Below are 21,511 nucleotides of genomic sequence, written 5' to 3'. Positions count from 1 at the left end.
TCATGGAGCTGGAACTGGTCTATGAACCAATTTTCTTTCATTCTATCATCCGGTTATGTCCCTTTGAAGAACTTTACTTCTTACCCATCATTCCGAAAACATATGATGAGAGAGATTAATGGAAGGGTAAATGGAAAGACTATTTCATGCCTATTCACTGATTTATTATCTCAGCACGTAAGGGAGACAGAAATTAGAGCCCTCTCCTATGTTGTGGGGAATGGGATGGAGGATCACTCAAAAGATATGCTGATTCACTACTTTCTGATGTGCTCCTGTTTGACTTTTACCGGTTTTGGTTTGGCTTCATCCTATCATCTCTTTCAGTTAGATCATGTTTCCCAGCAGGGTTCTACTATTTGCTTTCATCAGCTGTCTCCTCAATGGTCATTTTTGGCTTGTCTATCAATTCTGACATCTGTTTGAGAGTCATGTACAGATTCCTGTCCTACATTGTCTCTTCTCTTTCCTATACATACACTGATACCCCAACTGTGTTAGGCAGGCAGAATACACAGAAAAAAGTGTATCATAGAGACACACTTCAACATCCAGAACATGTCAAAATATTCCACTGAAACCTCTTTTTGATGAATTTTCACAGGTACCTGCTATCTGGAGAATTTTACATTTTTCTTCCTCATATGTGTTTCTCAAAAGCGTATTATATTACTACATTTGTCCAAACTGATACCCCATGGGAAATTTGGAATAATTTACCAATCCAGCCACAGGAGAAGAAACAAGAATTCAGAATAATCAAACCAGAGATCCAAGGAGGAGGAAAATGGAATCTAACTATTAATATTTTATCTAAAAGTCCATCTTCCAGTTTTTAAAAACAGTTTTGTAAAAAAAAAACAACAAAAAACTCTCAAAACCATATGCATACAGGAAAATATCCCATCAGTAACAGTCCATCTGTCTTTTTCTGTTGTCATCATCAGCTGGGTTTGTCTATACACAGTAGAATAAGATGATTTGTTCCACTCATGCAATGAAAACGCTTTCGCAGCAGGGTAGGACTGTAGTTTTTGTAAATTTTGCAGGGGCAACCCTTGAATTATTAGCTTCTCTGCAGATATACTGTGTCTATATTCCTTTATATGCATACTTATGCTGCTGAAATAATAATGAAAAATGAGCTGCAAAACCAGATATGCGAATCCATTTTTGGGCACAAAATGTAGTCATGATGAAAACATGCCAATCAATGTTACAAATTCTGCAACATAGTATTTAAATATAATAAACACCGATTCATATTTTAATGATAATAACAGGGCTTTAAAAATAACAGCCGTTTGCACCCAACTATTCCCTTCCATGCTGTTTTTTCTAAACACTGGTAACAAATATTTCTTCAAAACTAATGTCTCTTGAAAATATGTGAAGTATCAACATCTCTGTTACTGCAATAAAAACATAAGTACCAGGTGTACTGACTAATGGAAAACAGTATTTTCTAATATACAGAGAAAGAATCTCCTTTCCCCTAACACACTGCAACACTGCACATTTAACAACTCAGCATTTCACAGAAAACAACTGCATTACCTTCAGTCTGGAAAACATGCTGAAGATCTTGCTCCTAGAAGCTTTTTGGCAAAGCAAATGGCAGCCTTAAAAAAAATAAATGGAATAAGCAAACCTCCAAACTAATTTCAACCTGACTAAAACAATGTGTCAAGTAAGTAAGTTCTGGTTTACATTTACTGCCTATTGTTAAACTACCATTTGATTTCCTCTTTCTCCCTGTTTCCAAACACTCTGTTTTAATTCAATAGACCCTGTCATGCTCAGGAAATTATAAACTTACAAGCAACTATACCAAACAAGTAATTAGAGCAACAGCATCAGCTGTCCTACTGTATGTGAATGCCATTCCCAATCGGTCTCCTTTAAATACATACGGTTAAATAACATTTGGACTGTGTTACAAAGTTAAGATAAACACACATGCAAGCCACTCTGTAGCTTTTACTGTTTGTCTAAATCTATCATCTGTCATCTGCCAGATGCCCAAGGGTGTCAAGATGAAAAGTCAATCCTTGAGCTGTTGAAGAAGCCATGTGTAATTTATTAATCAAATGCAAAGGTGTATTTACAAACCATATGGGTACAACTTGAGTAAAATTTAAAAGAATTAGTGAACTACAGCAGAGGCACAGACCAGGGTGGAATGGTGTGCCACAAAGTACGTTCAGCGCTTGTCCTATGATGTTAAAAATGCATTACCTCTCCCTCTAGGTTCAGTGCTGTTTCTGATCTTCCATTTGCAATGATAGCTATGGACTCATTCTTACAAACTCTGCAAGGTGTCCGTAACTGCACTTGTGGTTGTCAGCGCACATTTGAGACCATTATGAAATGTTCTCCATTTGTTTTGTCTACTTTCTTAAATTGCATAAATCAATTGCAAAAATAATCAAGTGCTCCATTATGGAAAAGATAAAGTCTTTCACTGACAGCTAAGACCTGCTATCAACCTAGTCACAGTCCAATTTCCTAGCACATTTTCTGGGCAAAGCCAGTGTGCTCAACAGACAGCTGATTTTGAACGAAATGGTCTCAGGTCATTGACAAAAAGGCCTCAAGGCAGAAACTGCACCTGTAAAAGCACAGCACAAGAATGTGGGGGCATTCCCATTTATTTTTTGCTACTTCCTCCTTTTCCTTGGTCAGCAAGTTGCAACTAGCGTAAGTGATATGAAAGCTCTTTTTCTTTTTTCCTCAGTTCAATAGCACAGAAAGGTTAGTCTGCCAAGAACCTGAGCCAGCATGAACATGTTCGTAATGACATCTGCAGAATTTCCTAACATTACGAAAAGAACATCCCCCGCTCCAAGTGTGTGTGCTTGTGTATATGTGTGTGCATACAAATAAGCCACATCTTTATGAGTGAATGCTCAAGCAGTACATCCAGGAACCATTATAAGGTAGAGGTCTTCACGCATTCATCTAAGGACAACCAGCGGCTCCACATACTTTCAACTTGCTTCCAGCACACTTACATCTGATAAAAACAGTTTCCATTTATGAGTTGTATTTTGAGACAGTGAAGTAAGATTTATTCACATTATTTTACAAAGTCTAGGGTGAACATTCATCCACTGTTTACAAGTCAAGATGCCGTAATTCAGCCTGTGAGTCCTAATGATTTCATGCCCAGGAATCAAGTGCACCACTAACCCTCTCTGCCTATGGGGCAAGTTGTTGTCTCTACAGAAGTGGGCAAATTTACTAAGGCAGAGGGAAAAAATGTAAAGCAGCAGGAAAGGCAAAACCACACACCCATGAGCAGAAAGCAAATAATGAAAATTTAAAATGGAGAGAGAAGGAGGGACACTATCCACACCGAGAACCTAAATGTTTAATTTCCTCTATTCTCCCCTATACTGTTCTAAAATTACTTCATGCTTCCAAGAAGAAAAAATACTGTCAGGAAGTGAAACTCATCCTGATGTGGAAGCTGAAAAAAGACCTTAAAAGCTAATTTCTGAAGAGGAAATAACTGAATGTGTGGAACAGAGTACTCTGGAGACCTAAAAAAACCCTACTATGCAGGCATGATTTTGAGTGTGCAGCACTCCACAACCACTGTAGGGCCAGGCACCAAGGATCACAGCACCCTAACAGACGCACATGTGAGAGGCGGCATCCTTTTGCTGCCAGTTTCATTGATCTCAGAGCTTCCCGGGAGATGGATGCTACTGCCCTGTATCGAGTTGCAGTGCTGCCAGTCTGCTGACTGGCAGCATTCTGCTTTTGAGAAGCAGCGTCTCCCAGCTCCTGCTGAGTTTTACCAGTTCACTTAACCTCTAATCTAGGAATGTAAAATAGTCAGGCACGCAACCCTTTGAAGACTCTTCTGTAGACTGCACAACACTCTCACTTGAAAGCAGGCATCTCCAAAACAGATAACATTAGAGTCCAACCCAGCAATTCTGAAGTGCTATCAGAAGACAGCCAAACAGATTATTTATTACTAAAACAGCCTCCTTGGGTATTAAAAGCAAAAACTCATGAACAAAAGGAGAAATTTCTGAGGCTATTAATTCTATTGAGGTATCCATACTCTTAGAAAAAATCACATTTGAGCATCATTAAAAATGTGCATCAATTATATATATATGAAGCAATTAGTAATAAAGCTAACAGCTGTACATAAATGAAGATGCATGTTTGAGGGAATGTCTAAAAATTGAGTCCTGTGTGTTTATAATAGTAGTCATGGTTTTACTCTCAGGAAAACTATGAAGTCAAGAAATTACTTCCTACTGCTGGAACAGGCATACACACAATACATATTCAACACAAAAATCTGTCACTGCTTACAGAAGCAACAATTATATTGTTGAAAAGGCCAGTTGTTACTAATAAAGTTAAGCTCTTTGGCTACTTAGAACCAGCTTCTTAGAAAGACAAAATAATTAAACATGACAAAAAGAAGGAAAATGTATTCTACTAGCTCAGAGGATATGATACCTTTAAACTACCAAAGCACGAAAACATTTCAATGTGTGCATAAAAAAAACCCTTTTTTGAATAACCACAAGCACCCATGCATTAACACAATAATTATCAGGATACATCAATGGAACAATTCAACATGCATCCTTGCATGTGGCATATTTTTTATTTTACTCTTCACTAGAACAACAGCTTAAACAGCTCCAAGATATTCCCTGCGGAGCTATAATTACTGCTTAAAGTGCAACCAAAAGAAGTGTTGGCTGAAACCTGAAATCTGAACATGTGCAATACAAGAATTAATTTCCCATTTTTCCTAAACAAAAAGAACCAGCTACAGGGCTGTACGAACTGCAGTTCTGGTTAAGGCTGTCTTTCCATTTTATCATTACTATTGTTGCTGTTTATGATATTGTAACTGGGATAAACCAAGCTGAACATTATAAACACCTGTTACAAAAAAAAAAAAAGCAGGGTTTTTCAAAATTCCTGTTGCACGAAGAGCTTTTAGTTAATGACAGGTGAAACTGAAACAACGTTTTAAGGGTGTGTAAAATCACTCTGCCAAGGTTTTGTGCCTCAAACTTATGTTAAATTCTACGCAAAAAAAACTCTTGACACCAAACTTCCAGCTGTTTGCTTTTCAGAAATCTATTTTTTCACAACACACAGAAATACATAGATTCTGCTATTCCTCAAGTATATGAGCAAAATGGATATGTGATTTGCCCAAAGTAAACAGCTTCATCTTTTAAAAATACACTCTCTTAAAAGTACGTACTTAAGTGTATGGAAAGAGGCCCATGTGCCAATGCTGCTTTACAGTATTGGCTTTCCAAATTAAGATTCACCCTACAATAAAAATGGTATGGGTTTTTATATTCAAATGTATCACCTGTTTCAGCCTGGGCACCCAAAACTGGAGGCCATTTTTGACAAGAAGTCCAAAAGCAGTAATGCTATTCTGGCTTGTTACAACAGTTTCCATATATGTGTGAGATTGGATGAGGTAACTAAAGAGTTTTGGTTTCCAGTACACTTTGTGACATTGTAAGGAAACTGGACATTTTGAGGTATATTTTTCTGTAACTCTCATTCCAAATTTTCCTGCCTTTTAGGATTTGTATGTTCCATTGAATGTAATGTAATAACATTTCTGGTATATTTTTTTTTCTGCCTTTGTTTTTTTTTTTTTTTTTGTACTACGCAGTGACTCTCTGTAGAAAAGCTCAAGTTTTCACAGAAAGCAGAGGAGAGAAATTTTAAGGTTAGCTTTGTATCTATATTTCTGAAAGAAAATAAAGGGCATAGTACTGAAGTTCATCCAGGAATCACTGAGCCTAAAGTCTATTTCATTTACTGGAAAGCAATACCCCTAATTCTATTTTGAATACTGAAAGTTGCTAACTATGTGCAAATAGTAGAGCAAAGAATTATTATGAGCTTAATGACGTGTCAAGGTTGTCACTTAACCTTATTTTTACCGGTCAATCTCAGTCTGGAGAAAAAGAAATCCTATCAAGTATAAACCACATCTACAGAGTCATTAAGGCATCCTGAGATATGAGTATCAGCCAAATGCAAGATAGTAAGACCTAGAAATGCAGCTCCTTGATTAGTAAAGAGGATGAATATGAACATATACAGGGAATAGAGAAATAGTACTACTCATACACAGAGAAGTCTACAACTTCCGTGCTCAATTCTCCCATCAAGACCTGAAAAAATTATGCAGGAAACACAAAGTGTTTCAGAAAGAACTACAGGAATGAACTGTGGTTTGGAAATTCTGACTAACAAAAGGAAACTGAATATACAAACCATTAGTGTTAAGTCTGTAGAACAGATTTTGAAGGACAGAGTAAGGGGCACCAGCATTAATGGAAACATACACTTTAGCATTCTAGCTGAATCTGCTAAGTTTTTCTCTGATAACTTATTTCACGCATAGAAATGTACCAGAAACCATCTGTCTGTTTCCTGCAAAACACGTGCTCAACCCTCCAAGAAATCAGTAATGAAAATAAAAATCCCCAAAGGTTACTGTAACAGTAATTTGCCTGTGGAAATGGTTGCACCAGGGATGATGTGGACTGTGATGAAGAAACATGGGGGGGTTAAGGAAGTCCTAAGTGTTTTAAGGATCAGCTGGGGAAAAAAAGTTATCAGGAGATTTTGACATAAAAAGAAAAACTTGTTAGTGAATCTAGTAATTATGATCACCTGAATTAAAGAACAGAATTCAGGCTCGAGGATGTGGAGAAGCACCACTGATGAGCAAGGAGATTGACAGCCTTGTTTTTGAGCGTCTAGAGTGTGGCTTGTTTATCTTATCAAAATGAAGTCTGAGAGGGGACTGTGTTCTATAAATATGTCAGAAATAAAAATGGAAGGAGAAAAGGTATTTAAGCGGAAGCACAATTTTGGTCCAGGAACAAATGGTCAGAAAAAGCGCACAAGTAAACCTGGCTGTAACTTAGAAGAAAGTCTCTAACCAACAGATTAGTGATGGCTGTGAAACTGTCTCCCAACAGAAACAAAGAGGAAAAATTTTCTCATTCATTCTAGAATAGAAATTGATGAATGTATTTATAGGTCATGATGCCTGTGATAGTAGAGAACTGTACTGGATGATCTACATGGTCATTTCCTGTCTTATGTCCCTATGTTCCAATTTAATTTATCTCAGAAATCACTTGGCCAGAATCTGTAACTACTTACATGTGGAGATTTCTAACACTGTAAGATGCACTGAAGTATAGCAGAAAAGACATTTTACAAAGGAAAGGAAACTTGGAAATTTATATAAGCAACAAGCTAAGTGTTTTTAATAGTGAAGGTTAGTGACCTGCACAGACATTGACATAACAGGTTTCATCTTTTGGCTCTTTCCAAAAGATGTACAGAAATCAGAAAAGAATAGATGGATCAAGAAAACAGGGATATTGATGCCCTGATAATTTGATGAAATTTTGCTGATCTGGCTTACTATAAAGGCCATGACTTGACAATTGCCTTTTGTGGTGTTAAAACTACAAACACTGTTTAAAACCAATGGTGCTCATGTTAAAATGACATTATGACTTTTCCATTCCGGCACATAGTTAGCACTCACCTCTAGCACAGAGCCACCAAAGTTTAACTCAGTATGCTGAAGTAACTATAAAATCACATGTTCAGATATTACATCATAGATGCAATAGGGATACACTGTAGATATGCAAATCAAATAACAGATAAACGTCAGAACCTAACATTAGGTTACATCAGCATACTGGAAGTTGTGTCTTCTGAGACCTTCCCCAAGCATAGCACTAATTCTTCTGATTGATTTTCAACAAGTAGCTTTTGGCCAACTAATTTTAAATGTACAGGAGGTCTTGTGCACGCCAAAGGTATCTACATATGATCTGTATAAATGACAGCCACATTAGAAGTTATTTTGACATGTGATTGCAAGTCTTTTTGTGGTAACTTCTGCCTTTGATTTTTGTACTGCGGTACAACTCCCTGGCAAAACAGAAGAGACTAACTCCTCTTTCTGGAGGCAACACACCCTACACGCAATGATGCAGAGAGTTGATGACAGGACAAGTAAATTTAATAGAAACATCTCTGGTATACCATAGCAAATCTTTGCCTGGATACTTGCAAATTATGAACTCTCTTCCACTTTTGGAGTAGAAGCAGTAATAATAATGACAATGATGATGATGTGAAATACTTTTCTTTCTTTTCTCCTTTCCCTTTTCTTCTCTATTTCTTCCTTTCCTTTTTCTTCCTATCCCTTTTCTTCCCTTGCCTTTCTCTCTCCTGTATGTGCATAAGAGACTTCTGTGGTAGGAGTGCCTTCTGCTCCCAGCAAACACGTTGAATACACAACCTGCAGCTGGTGAAGTGAGGGAGACGAGAAGGGGTAGTGATGATCTGAGGCACCACGCTGAGTTCTCACAAAAGGTTTAGCCACACAGCATCTGATCATTAATGTCCATCAAATATTTTGGCTTGTGTCCAGCTTGCTAAGCAGAATGGTGTCATGGCAGTAAGATAAAGGTCTCTGTGCCAAAAGGTTCCCTGCCTCTCCAGCCTCTTAGGCTATACTGAGGATGACCTGCCCTGCAACTGATTAGGACTACCTTATGGGTACTGCAAAACAAACAACATAGACCATGCAGTTGGTGAGACGTTTGGAGAGGTGAGATAACCAGCTCTTTGAAAACCTGCAATGTAAAATATCAACAGGGGTCACATATCCAGAAACTTGACTATTAGGTCTTTGACAATCAGCAGTGAGAGAACAAGTCATGGTATCTGAAATTCATTACTCTCCAAATGAAGTTGAGACTCATCCCAGAATAACAGGCTTATTTATATGAAGAGAAATGAACTAGACTGAATGCTGTATCACAGAGCCATGAATCAGGAAGCCTAAGTCTTTAAGCACAAGTGCTTATAGCATTGTGCTTATAAACTGTGAAATACAGACACTCATCTGAAAATCTAATGGTACTTTGGTTTTATCTTTCTGAATCAAAGAAAGGCTTTTGTGTTCTCCCTTTTGTCCCAGACTCAACACAGGCTTATTACAGGATTTGGCCACAACCATGTTTTGCAATGCTGTCTGTTTGTTCTTGAACAAAGCGTGAAATGTGACATTGCATACCTAATCTTCTCTTGAATATGTTACTTTTGGATATGCTGCCCTTCATCTTTTTTTTTTCAGGCAAGTTCTGTGTGATTGTAATGGAATTTTACACCCTTATTACTACACTATTTCCAAGAAAAGTACCTTGTCAAACGGAAGCATGATATAAAGGGAGCTTTTATATTTGCATAGAAATTGTTTGATAGCAAAGTCTACAAGGTTTCTCCTTGAATTCAAGTTGCAAGTTTAATAGAATTAAACAAAATACCCTAAAGATGACAGAAAATCATGGTACTTGAGAAAGGTTTAAAAATTAGTTTCCTCTTCTTTACCTTGATCCTGGGCAGAATTTTTAAAGCATATTTAACTTGCGGGTTAGGTTGTCTTTTCATAAACTCAGTTATTACTCAGTATCCTTTCTTTACATAGATTTGTTTATTTCAATTCATGGCATGTGCTGTCTCTGTGGGACCTTACAGAAAAACTGTACAGTTGTTTATCTTTGTTATTTTCTGCAGGATTTGGAATGAGTAATCATATTAGCTCAGCAGACTTAAAAATAATAACAGTTCACCCTGCAAGAGCTGTTAATTGGAATAATATATACTAAAGATAAACCAGGCATTATTTTCATGGATTCCAGTCTCTCAGCAAACTGAACAAGATACTGTGGCTCTTGCATCCATTTCATTTTTACTTCATGAGTATAATAAAAAGGAATAATTCAGTTAAATTATATTCTAATCAAAGTACCACCTTAAATAAGCTGAGCACAATTTCTTTCTCCGATTCTTTTTAAAAATCTTTACCTTTTACTTTGCTCTCCTATTTTAAAAAAATAATATCCAGCTGCGTGTACATATGCACAAAATAGAATATAAATCTTGAACCTTTGTGTAGATCTCAATGAGATGCCAATTTTTTTTGTACTATTGTTACTTCAGTTTACATCACATGTTATAGTAGATGTAATACTGTAGTTGTTCAGTTAGATATTTCTATAAAAGGAAGGTCAAGATCTGTTAACAATGTAATAAGCATTTTTGTCTGCCTATTATTATTTGCACAACTACTGTGACTGCTTGGAGAAATCTATGTTTGGCTAAGTATCTAGTCATTATCTTGCACAATGACCTGATTTTAAGGTATATTTTGGCACAGAGATAATTCATATTTTCTTCTACAGCCTCATCTTTTAAAATGACACATCTTATGACAGTGTAAGGAAATATAGAAAAAGTACCTTTCCCTGAAAGAAGAACAGGTTCATCTTAAAGTAATTTTTTGGTCTGGAAACTAAGTCTATTAAGGAAGGTGATAATTGAGACATTCATTTACAATCCTTCAATCCATATTACATTTTGAAGAATAAAAATTAGAGATTAAACTTAAACATTCTGTATTTCTTATCAGTATGATTTTATGTAGGTTTTAAGGAAAACTTTTATTTTCTTAGTACACGTGAGAAAGCTTTGTTAGTCAGAGCCCGATAAAATTTCCAATTATATGGAAATATTTAGATCTATTCAACTCTGCATGTGTAACTTTGGCAGAACAAATAGTAAAATGGAATAGAAGTTAACTGCAAAAAAAAAAAAAAAATTTACTTCCATCAAATATGACTTCTAGTATTTTTCAAAAAAAATATACCAAACTTTTTCTGCATTGTTATCAGAAAAAAGACCACCTCAGAATTTCAAAATTAAATACGATGTTTCCTCTATATACTGGTACTTACTAAAGCCATAGAACAAGGTTCTGGTAAAATGGAATTCATCTGGGTTCTGTAGGGTATCCTCTCATATTACAGCTATAATAACAACAAGGGAACAATAATGCTTGTAGGCAAGATCCATACTCTTGGCAAATTATTCCACATTCTTGGTTGATTCTGGATTTATTCCCAGTTTGAGATTACAATGAGGAAATGGCTGAGTTCTTCTGGTACAGAAATTTGGGCTGAACTTTCCATGAGTGTCTTACCTACATGAAATATTACATTTAAACTAACACATACAGACGTTTAAACATAAAACTTTTTTTTTTCTTGAAAATCCTCTGCATTCTGCAGTTACATTAGGGTCCCCTTCATCACTTTATTATTTTTCTTCTCTGTGGTCACTGTTAAACAGTAGTAAACACCAGCTGGGTGATAGGAGATGCTGATATTCCACCTGAAAGAAGGAGTGATGATGTATGGGAAGCAGTAAAGGAGATGCATTTGGCCTTCTACTTCTATATTGTTCTAAGAGAACTTCAATAACTATTATAATAATCATTACTAAATACAGCAGTGTTCCCTGGGGCAGAATCTATCAATGTTCTTATAAATGTATTTAAGTGCTAAGACATTGGAATTTCTAACCTGGTAAAGTTCAGTACATGCTTGAGTATTTTGTTACAGAAGGCTTCACCTACTACATAATGTACAAGAAGCAAAAGCATACACCTGCAGCTCCACGCCAACTGGTTACCATATGACCAAGTAAAAAGAAGGCAGTGGTCCACGGCTGTGTGGTTAGTAAAGTATTCATAGAACTGAGTTTGAGAGACATTCTTTAACACCATGTAGCATTGAATGCACACAGTCCCTGTTGTTATTTTAGCGTTTCAGTAATTGTTCCTCATGATTTCATACTGCTAGGTAGTTGAGCATGTATTATTATTCACATTTCAGGACAGAAGGCCAGGGTGAGAGTAAGAAATTCATGTGACTTACCAAGAGAACCAAAATAAGCCAGGGATGTAGCTGTGAATAGATGTGAACTCCCACCTCCTAGGCTTCCGCTGCTAGGCAATGTTTATGGTGATACTGGGTATCAATTTTATGATGCATTTATTTACAACTTACAATTAAGTATACTGTAATCATGTGAAAGGCTATACTGTGCATACAGACTGTCAGCCTGACCAGGTGGTCTTGTAACTCTGCTATCACTCTGTACCTATTGTTCCTGTTTGCTTCTGATGATACACCTTACATTAACATAGTCTCTCAGTGTCAGACACTGTCTTTTACACACAGCACAGATCTTCCAGGCTGAATGTTGCCAAAATCAGTCTTGGCATGCCTGGTTAAAACACTGATTTCAACAATATCTGCATTTTCCCTTGCTGAACAGTGTTACCATGTTCCAGAAACGATGCTCTGGGTCCACTTTGGTCCAACAGTTTCAGTTTCTTTAAACATTTTTTGTAATAAATCTCATCTTTTCTGACCCAAGAGCCACCCACCACTGAACCAGCAAGTCTTTTGCTGCATTCAAAATAATGCTCAGACCTTCAAATGCAAAGCTTTAAAATCCTTTCCACCAGTTCTACACAGCGGAAAAAGGTGTGATCACTGGAAGATGAGGAATTCCCTGAGCTATTTAGCAGGCAGGAGGGTAAAAGGAAGAACTAAAAACTGGCCTCTGACATCAAAAGCTCCTCTAACTACTCATTTCCATCCATGGTCTTATTTGTTTGACAGTAACTTATTAAAGAAAAATAAAAAGGTCTTAGATTTTGTCATATAGGGGCATTTGGGATTTTGTGTGTTGTATTACTGAAGATCTCTGGGCTATACCACAGAGAAAATGTGATAGCCCAAACTTGTAGAGAAATGTATATATAAGTTATAAATAGATTGTAAGTTCTGAGAAAGAACAGACATAAATGCTGAAAAAAACACGGGTGTAGACTGTTTAGCCCCAACTCCCTATTAAAATTATCAAACTTCCATTAAGAAGTCAAGCAAAACAAAGCAATGATAGAAAGGAAGAAAGAGGCGAAAACAGTTAAGGCTTTTGCTTTTAAATTTCACTGCAATTCAGATTTGATGACTTGGCACTGCTGTGCAAAATAGCAGTTTTCAGTCTTATTTCTTCTTGCAGAGTTACATCATCACCTCAGAGCAGTTTTAAAGGACACTGAGGATGCTGTATCCCAGCTGAAAATGAACAGAGCTGATACTTCAGGAAGGACTGACCATCACGTCACTATAAAAGAAAAGTGCATTTTTAGTTTTACACAAAGAAAGCTTTTCTTTCCTCCAGAATGTTCTCCTCTTCCCCTTGCTTTGTACTAGCACATACCAGGCACATGTCCCCTTACGCTTGCACACAAAAGCAGATCCAGGAAATACACTTTGATGCCAACCTACCATTCTGATGCCATTCTCAAAGGCCTGACGTGCTAGAGATGCAGGTCCATCCACAGTCTTACCGTCGTCATCAGGCCCCCAGCTGGCACTGTAGATGTGGATATGCTGGGGATTAAGGCTCAGAGACTTTGCTTCTACCATGTCTGTCACATCTCCATCCAGCATCCGTACACCTTCAGAATGAAAGACACAATGAACAGGACCAACCAACTCAAAATACTTCTTTGGTTTGTTTTTTCTTCCCTAGTGAAAATTGGTAAGACATTGGACTGAATGATCACAGGAATTTAAACTGCCATTTTAAAAAAAACCAAAACCTCTTTGAGTATGAGCTTTTCCAATAAGAAAAGTCTCTAGATAAAAAAACAAAAAGCAATATTTTGGTGTTTCTTCGAGTTTTAAAAAATATCCATGAGTCATTTATCCACTATACAGCCTTTGAACTCCAGCAACAAAGTTTCATGCTAGAGAAAATTTAAAAAAGAAGATAATATATGATTTTCTTTTTCCTTTTATACCGCAGTGAAACTGCAGCACTTACTTTGAGTCATTCATAGTCCTTCATACGTTGACAGATGTAATAAAAGGATTACTCTTCCCCAAAGAAGAAACTGGGAAAAAACTCATGTGTACAGAGTAATTACCACATACAGTAGCAAGACAATTAGAGGAAGTTACAGCAACTACCCTATACATAACATTATTCAACCTGAAACTATATTCTGAACATCCTCCTCTGTGTAGAATTTTTTGTAAGGTGTAATTTGAAATTCTTGTGTTAAAAGAATCCATTCATGTGGGTTTTGACAAGTCAATGTGCCAGCCCTTCTAAAGTGAGTGCCCACATGATGTTTTAAGATCACTAGATTGAATAAGGTAGTCTTAAATCTGGAAACAAATTAAATCTTGAAGTTGTTTCATTTGACTAACTGTAAGATTTTGACTGAAGTTAATTCTTACTGAGAAAAACACCAATGCCAGCTTTAACCTAAACAAGAAAAAGAAACCACATATAGCTAACATAAAATTTTATCAAAGGGGTGTTAAATATTAAATAATAATTAGCATGTAACTGTATGATAGTACAGAGAATGATTGGTTCCACAAATAACAAGTTTGACACTTTTTCCATTTTAAGAAGCCACTGCTATTTATAAGCCAAATTTACATATTTTTAATTACAGACACATTTTATTTTGCTCATGAGCTCACACTGAAGTAACTTGAATGTTTACCAAGGCCTTAATTTCCAATTAACAAAAGGCAGAGGGGACTTCTGTGGATAGAGGGTCCTTTTTTTTCTTACTCTAATTGACTCAGAAATGAAAAGTGATCGTATTTCTACGATCAAGCTGACCATGTTTTGTGAGATAATAAACTTTTACAAACAGTGATCTCATTATGAATTTTTATAAAAAGGACATTAAACCAGCTCTGGGGTTCTCTAGTTTTATTTTTCTTCCTCAGCATAATCTCAGAAAATTAATGATGGGTGGAAGTTGTGTTCTCAATTTCTTTCAAGTACACTAAAATATTATCTAGTTCTGAAAAAAGACAATAAAATGTACACTGCTTTTGAAAGAAGGAAAATAAAGCTTTCCTATATGTCTCTGTTACTGTGTAGCAAGCCTAAATAATAGTACATGCACCTGGTGAACAGTAACTCCAAATTCTGCCATGGGCACCTGAAGTAATTCACACCAAGGGTTTTTTGCTAATGGTGAAGTGGTCAAATCTAAAGCAACATGGAAAAGGCTGTGACTCAGGTGTTGCTCTCGGTGGCCAACAACTGACAGATATGCTTCCAGGGTGACTCTGAAGATCAGACATCTCATTGGCTATTCAAAACAAAAATAATCCCTTCCCTTCCCTTCCCTTCCCTTCCCTTCCCTTCCCTTCCCTTCCCTTCCCTTCCCTTCCCTTCCCTTCCCTTCCCTTCCCTTCCCTCTTTCCTGCCTTCCTTGTCTTGCCTGTCTGCCCTCCTTCCTTCTTGTCTTTCTTGCCCACCTGCCTGCCTTTTCATTTTTTTCCCAGATATCAGGAATAGTTAATTTTGCTGATCACAAAATCTCCAAACTGCATTTGGCATGTGGTGGTAGTGCAAAAAAGCTGTCCAGAAGGCAATTAACAGACTGAATTTGCAGATTGTTCCACCTAAGACTTTAAAGCCCTGTAAACTTTTTCCAACATTTGCAGTAATTGCCAAAATGTAAGTGTCATTTTGGTCAGAACAAACTTTCAATGGATTACAGGAAACGTGCAGAACTGACCTGAAAGCAAGTTTTCTTTTAAAATGTTTGTTTTTAATCAGCATCTGACTTAAAGAAACATCTGAACTAATTCCTTGTCAGCTGAAGACAAGCTACATCTGTTGTGCCATAATTCAGTGTAACCGTTTTCCTGTCAGGACTTGATCCCAGCCAAGTAACTAAACTCTCAAATCCCTGCAGATGCTTTGCAACTTCCACAATCAGTTTGCAACAATAACACCACACTGATAATCCTGCCCTATAAAAGGTCTCACAACCTCTCTAGGTGGTAATTTGCTATGTGTAATTACTGCAGAGAGTCATATTAAGAAAAAGAGCCACCCCTTTGGCGCACTAGTTTGTCTTTCAGTGAAAGGGCCAGTAGCTCAGCTAAGCACAAACTGCAGGCACAGTGCGTTTTTGTTTTTTTTTTTTAAGAAACATGTCACAACATGTAAAAGAACTGAAGGTCCAGACTGAAATTTTACTCAAATTCTCTTATCTGCAGATTACATCTCCATTTACACTGTTGTAAGGGAAGGCTCAGACTTTCTAAGAATATTAGCTCTGACTTATTTGAGGTCAGAGGTTCTAATAGGTGGAAATGAGACAAGAAGTGCAAACACATGTAGAAAAAAGTGAGCATTACTGGTGGCTATCTTGTTAACAACTTGCCATCACAAAGATCAGATTTGTTCAGCTGCCACTATCTGTCAGAATATCAATAGAAATTATATATTTTCTGCTTTGCTTTATCTCCTTAATACACATGTCCAGAGATGGTTTTTGGTTTGAAGTAAAGAATACTTATTGTGGTGGAGCAAATTCAACATCACTCTTGGCAGGTGCTCTTCTACATAAGGAGAATGTAATTGCTTTACCTCTACTCTAGTTTCTTCTCCAAGAAGGCCTCAGGAGGGTCTTGAAATCCCTGGGAAACAAGCAAGCTGAACACTAGTTCAACATAATATGATTCAATGTCTTTATACTCTATCACCTGGACTGTGGAGAGGGAACACAATCACTGCATATTCACATTTGTGGCTTATGGCTTTTCTGAGGGGAGGGAGGCATGCCGAACAGAGGTCAGCAGCAGCAAAATTCTCAAAGGTATATAGCTAGTGGAAAAGGAAGCTTAACCTCCCTTCCCAATACTCTGGAATTCTCTTGCCTCTGACTTTCTACAGATTATCTGCTGAGCCTCCTGAAGTCTTATTTTCAAGTGCTGATGCTTTTAAAACGTGGCACATTACCTCCATGTAATGTGCCACCTTTTCAGCTTTAAGAACAGTGTTACTGATGGCTCTGCAGAATCTTGGTGACAAATGGAGCGGACAAAATCTTTATTTCACTGAGATCATTGAAATTTCTTGAAGACTGTTATATTCTCCATACAAAATAAATAAATAAAGGCATACATATCCAGTCTTTTTTGTTCACATTAACTACATTCATATTATGTCCATCTGAATCAGTTTTTACACTGTATTTAGAAAAGACTGTGATTTAGCTAATATGCCTGGAGGGTTTCTAAAACATTATTTTTGCACATTCCTAATGCTTAATAAGCATTTTAAGAAGCCACTGTCACTGATGAAAAACTTTTCAAGGACATGCCCAAGCTGTTGCAGGTTGTGTGACTTCTAACTCATAAACGAAACTTTATCAGAAGCTTTTATCTCTACTAGTGCACTAACTCTCCTCTGACTTTCATTTGACAACACATTAGATCTGATTTCATAGCTGCTAGTACATGACCAAATGCCATGTCCACATGAGAAAGCCTGTTTATCTGCCACAGACTCAACTCACCTGGCCCATTCTAATTTTCTAAACCACTCTGACAGGGTAACTTTGCGCAGGCAGGCTCTTCACCTGAAGGGAAATTGTTTTTCTGCATCACTCTAACCTTATATTGGATCAGGTATTGCCTATCCTCTTGAAGCCAGCAGGAAAACAGAAAGCTGACATTAGGATGATGTTGTGTGCTTTAGCTAATTTGAAATGCAGCTGTGCTCACATCTGATATGGATTAAACGTTTACTGATTCAGTAAAGAACAGATACAGTACTATTAACTGAGGAAACGTAGCCTGAACTCTGCCTGCTCGTATTTCTGAATTATCCTCTGCTGTATCTAAACATGTTTCTGTTTTCACAGATGGGCGCTATTCTGGGACAGAAAATCAACAATTAATGAGCTTGAGCTAGGTCTTTCTACTGAAAGCCAATACACTAATCCCATGATTTCATCAAAAGTTCAGGGTAAAACTTCACCTGAAGCATTTAAGATCTGGCACAGCCAGGCTACAGCCCAGGAGATAAGACAGATGACATCTTGATAATCACCTCCACAAATTAAGTCAAAGGTCTTAACTGAGTAGCCACTGACTAAGAATTCACAGAAACAAGGTAACCTCTTGGCCAGAGTAAAATAATGTGCAACTGAATCTTGTATTCCAGGCAATAATCCAATCACACAGAGGGATCAAAAGAAGATTCTCTCCAATAACAGCTAAACACAAGCATGCATTATGTTTCGACAGCGTTATTTTGGGATCAATATACAAGGCAATATTCCTGATGTGTACACTTACTTTTTGTCAAAGTTCACCACGTATAGCTCCGGATTTGTGAAAAAACCCAAATGTCCTTATTCTGGGGTCTGTGTTTTCATCAAAGGTCTCACCTTCTGTTTTTCTATGTGTACTGAGAGTCAGTGTTCCAGGGAGCACTGGAGAAGTGTCACTGTGGACAAGCTCTTTCAGTACTGATATTTAATAGCCACTCTACAACTGAGATTCACTTGCTAACACAGCTAGGTTTGTTATTAATACAAATCTCCTTCTCTTGTTAGAAAGGTCTGAATGTACCATTTAGCACAAATAGCTCATTGCCTACTTTTTATTTTTGGTGGGATATTGTCTCACATACCTCCAATCTTGGCATTAAAGGCGATTCCTACTGTGCAGTGGGAGTTGTTTGCTGTGGCTGCCACCTCTCCAGCACAACGGGTTCCATGCCTGCAGTCAGACAAACATTTTTCCAAGTGAGCACAGACTGCTGAAGTTAAAGGTTTTGCCTTTGCTCATCCTTAGGTGTAAATGCACAACTACCCACAGTGTCTTGCAATACTTAATTCCTCATAGTAATTTGCACCCATGCTACAATACTCCTCTGAACACATTTTAACATTATCAAGATCATTAAATTCTGCATGGTAGGCTTTTTAGTGACTGGAAATGTTCAGAGTTTGCAACAAAGACATACAATAATACATAATCCACAGCAATACGAAGAACTCTTGGATACTAGTTTCTGATTTTGAACCACATCTTCCACTACAGACAGAATTTTTGTCCTGCATTGTCTCACAACTGCTCATGTTGCTAGTATGTAGGTGCACATACAACCTCTAGGAGGCACAGCCTATACCACTCTTTTCCAAGGGGAAGATGACTGCACTGGTGTCTAGAGGCAAGCCTTGAAACTGCCTACATGCCAGATATGCTGAAAGCTTCTGTATAGGCACATTCTTGTCATGCCTTGTGCCAACTGTGAAGCCTGCTGCCTTTCCAGAAGCAACAAAAACCAGAAGTACCTCCCACATCAGAGGTATACCCTGTGTTTGGAAGCAGAGCTGGGCTGTAAGAGTATAAATTTAAGCTGCTGAAGCAAAACACAAAACTTCTGGTGTTTGTTCACCCCCTTCCTCACTGTGGAAAGCCACAGTGGGATGCCTTGCCTAGCCTGGAACCATGCTCTGTACAAGGGTGACAGCAATCACCCATAGAGACACCATGGCTACAGCAGGAAAGCTGTTGTGATTTTTGCCTGCAATATAGGTTTCACAGGGTGTTTTCTACCAATAAGTTTCACCCTCTTCCTTGCACAGTTAAGCAGCTCCATTGCAGAAATGTTACACAAGCAAGAAGGAGCGGAGCTAGTGAGCTGCTGTGAAGAGGAGACATGGAGTTTCAGATGAGACAGGAAAAGAGATGGGGAGTTGATGAGACAGAGATAGAAAGACAATGAAAGGCTCGGGTAGCCACAAAGAAAGAAGTTTAAAAAGTCAAAGCATAAAATAGATAACAACATGGCAAGCACTTCAGAGGAGGCTAAATGAGGTCAGTTGTGTACATAGGAATTCTTCTGCTGGTGGTGGTTGTCAGACTGCTTACATAGACATCTGGAAAACACACGTGTTTTTGAGTTAAAGTTTACACCCACTATTTTTGGGTTTTGGGTTTTGGGTCAGAGTTTTGGGTAGAGTCACTTCTTATTTCCTTATTATTAGTGCAACTTTTTTTCCCTTAACCTTCTGAGACACTTAGATAAGAAACATTAGGATAACTTGTTTTGAATGGATTAATGCAAAACAAGAACAAATAGGACAAGGAAAAAAAAAAGAGAGGAAACAAAAAAAAAACCAATAACCAATATAATTAGCAATAACAACAGCCAATATAATTAGCAATGCTAATCAGTTAGAATTTCAAAGGAGATCATTCAGTTTATCAGATAAGTAAGGTATATATAATCTGTGAGAAAAGTGTAATGCTTATTCAGAAAATCAAAGCGACAAGTTGGATACGGATAAATCCTAAAGCTGGATCAAGGTTTCACAGCTATATATGTATCTCATTTGGTTGCCAAACTTAATCAGAGAATTTTTCAAGACTGAATTTGAAGTTTATTTTCCATATGAAGCCTCATTTTCAAGCCTTTTCTTCATTTGAAGAATGCCTATTTAATTGATAAACCAATATTTTATCCTATTACAGAATTATTTTGAAAAGTAGATAATCCAGGAATCAGAGAAGCAGAAAAGTTTTAAAAATATACTTCTTAATTTTCAAGGATTTTCAAACAGTGTTATAGCTCTGTGTTTGTTTGAAGTAGTGTCTTTTTAAAATGTATGAATATTTATAGGAAAATGCCTGTCTTAAGAAATATTTACAGGACATATGATTCACAAACTTCCCTTGTCATATGATTTTATTAGGAGGCTGCATGAAGATAAATGGAAGAAACAGCTCAAATTTCTCTGTGGTTCCCAGTGGAGTATATGGATAGCTGCTACTTTGTTAGCTACATCCATGCTGCACCATCAAACGGGTTATATTTCCACCATATCACCAAACCCACCCATGTCACCCCAGCACCATGTAATGTTTGTAGAGGGAAAACAGAGGGAATGTGTGGTGGACCTGGGAGGTGACTGCACCTCCCAGCAGCAATCCACAGTAACACAGGATTACTAGCAACATGAAACTAAATTTTATCTGAACTAGAAGTACCTACAGTCATAACTTCAGTAGGAAGCAGCCAAGCATTTAAAGGACTGCTATAGTAGCATGCAAGTATAGGAAGTGGCATGACACATACTTGTTGAATTAAACCACAGTAAGAAATTTCATGTAAATTTCTCACAGAAAAAAAAAAAGCATATTCCAGAGGGAATTAGATCTTCAGACAGTTTTATAGCACACAAGTTAAATCAGCTTTGGTGACTATTTCACTAGTACTCACATACCAGAAAATACTTTTCATCATATTGAAACTCCAGTAATGATATAATTCTACTTTTTAAGCAGATTTTTACGTTAGGATCTTGCTCCTCTGCCAAGATTATTGTTAACTGCATTCTACATTTATAATGGAAGTGACAAATACAGAAGTCCTTTTATTCAAGGTCATATGCATAAAATTGCACTTACAATCAGTTTTCCACTGTGTGAATTAATCATATATGCAACTGAATTTGTTTTAATCAGTTATCTTTTATAGTTCCTTTAAGTAATATTTCAACTACAATGTGAAAAGGAAGATTTCTAAAAGTCTGCATATAAAAATTATGTTGTTTCCACATTGCTTTTAATTTTCCCTAGTTCAGATTTTTGCTTGAAGTCTACAGTTTGGAACAGACTGATTCTGCAGTTAAAATCAGAAAAGCCTTCAGATTAATCATTACATTAATTTGTTAACTAACTTGATGAAT

General features: G+C 37.1%; 1 protein-coding gene across 2 annotated transcripts in view; it reads right to left on the bottom strand.

Annotated features, from left to right (window-relative positions):
- PCSK5 (proprotein convertase subtilisin/kexin type 5) overlaps nt 1–21,511 on the bottom strand; it is a 259,399-nt gene that overhangs the window by 137,594 nt on the left and 100,294 nt on the right. For both annotated transcript variants that reach the window (XM_061470825.1, XM_061470826.1), the window contains exons 6-7: nt 18,445–18,533; nt 13,263–13,435 (exon numbers count right to left, since the gene is read on the bottom strand). In XM_061470825.1, the coding sequence (XP_061326809.1) occupies nt 13,263–13,435; nt 18,445–18,533 (262 nt within the window). The remainder of the gene's footprint in view (nt 1–13,262; nt 13,436–18,444; nt 18,534–21,511) is intronic.

This window comes from Pezoporus flaviventris, unplaced genomic scaffold (assembly GCF_033815535.1).
Source record: "Pezoporus flaviventris isolate CSIRO_AGI_PZ_B2104156 unplaced genomic scaffold, CSIRO_AGI_Pfla_v1 ptg000064l, whole genome shotgun sequence".
Classification (NCBI taxonomy): domain Eukaryota; kingdom Metazoa; phylum Chordata; class Aves; order Psittaciformes; family Psittacidae; genus Pezoporus; species Pezoporus flaviventris.
Note: the sequence above shows the minus strand (reverse complement) of the source record. Positions and strands in the feature narration are given on the sequence as shown.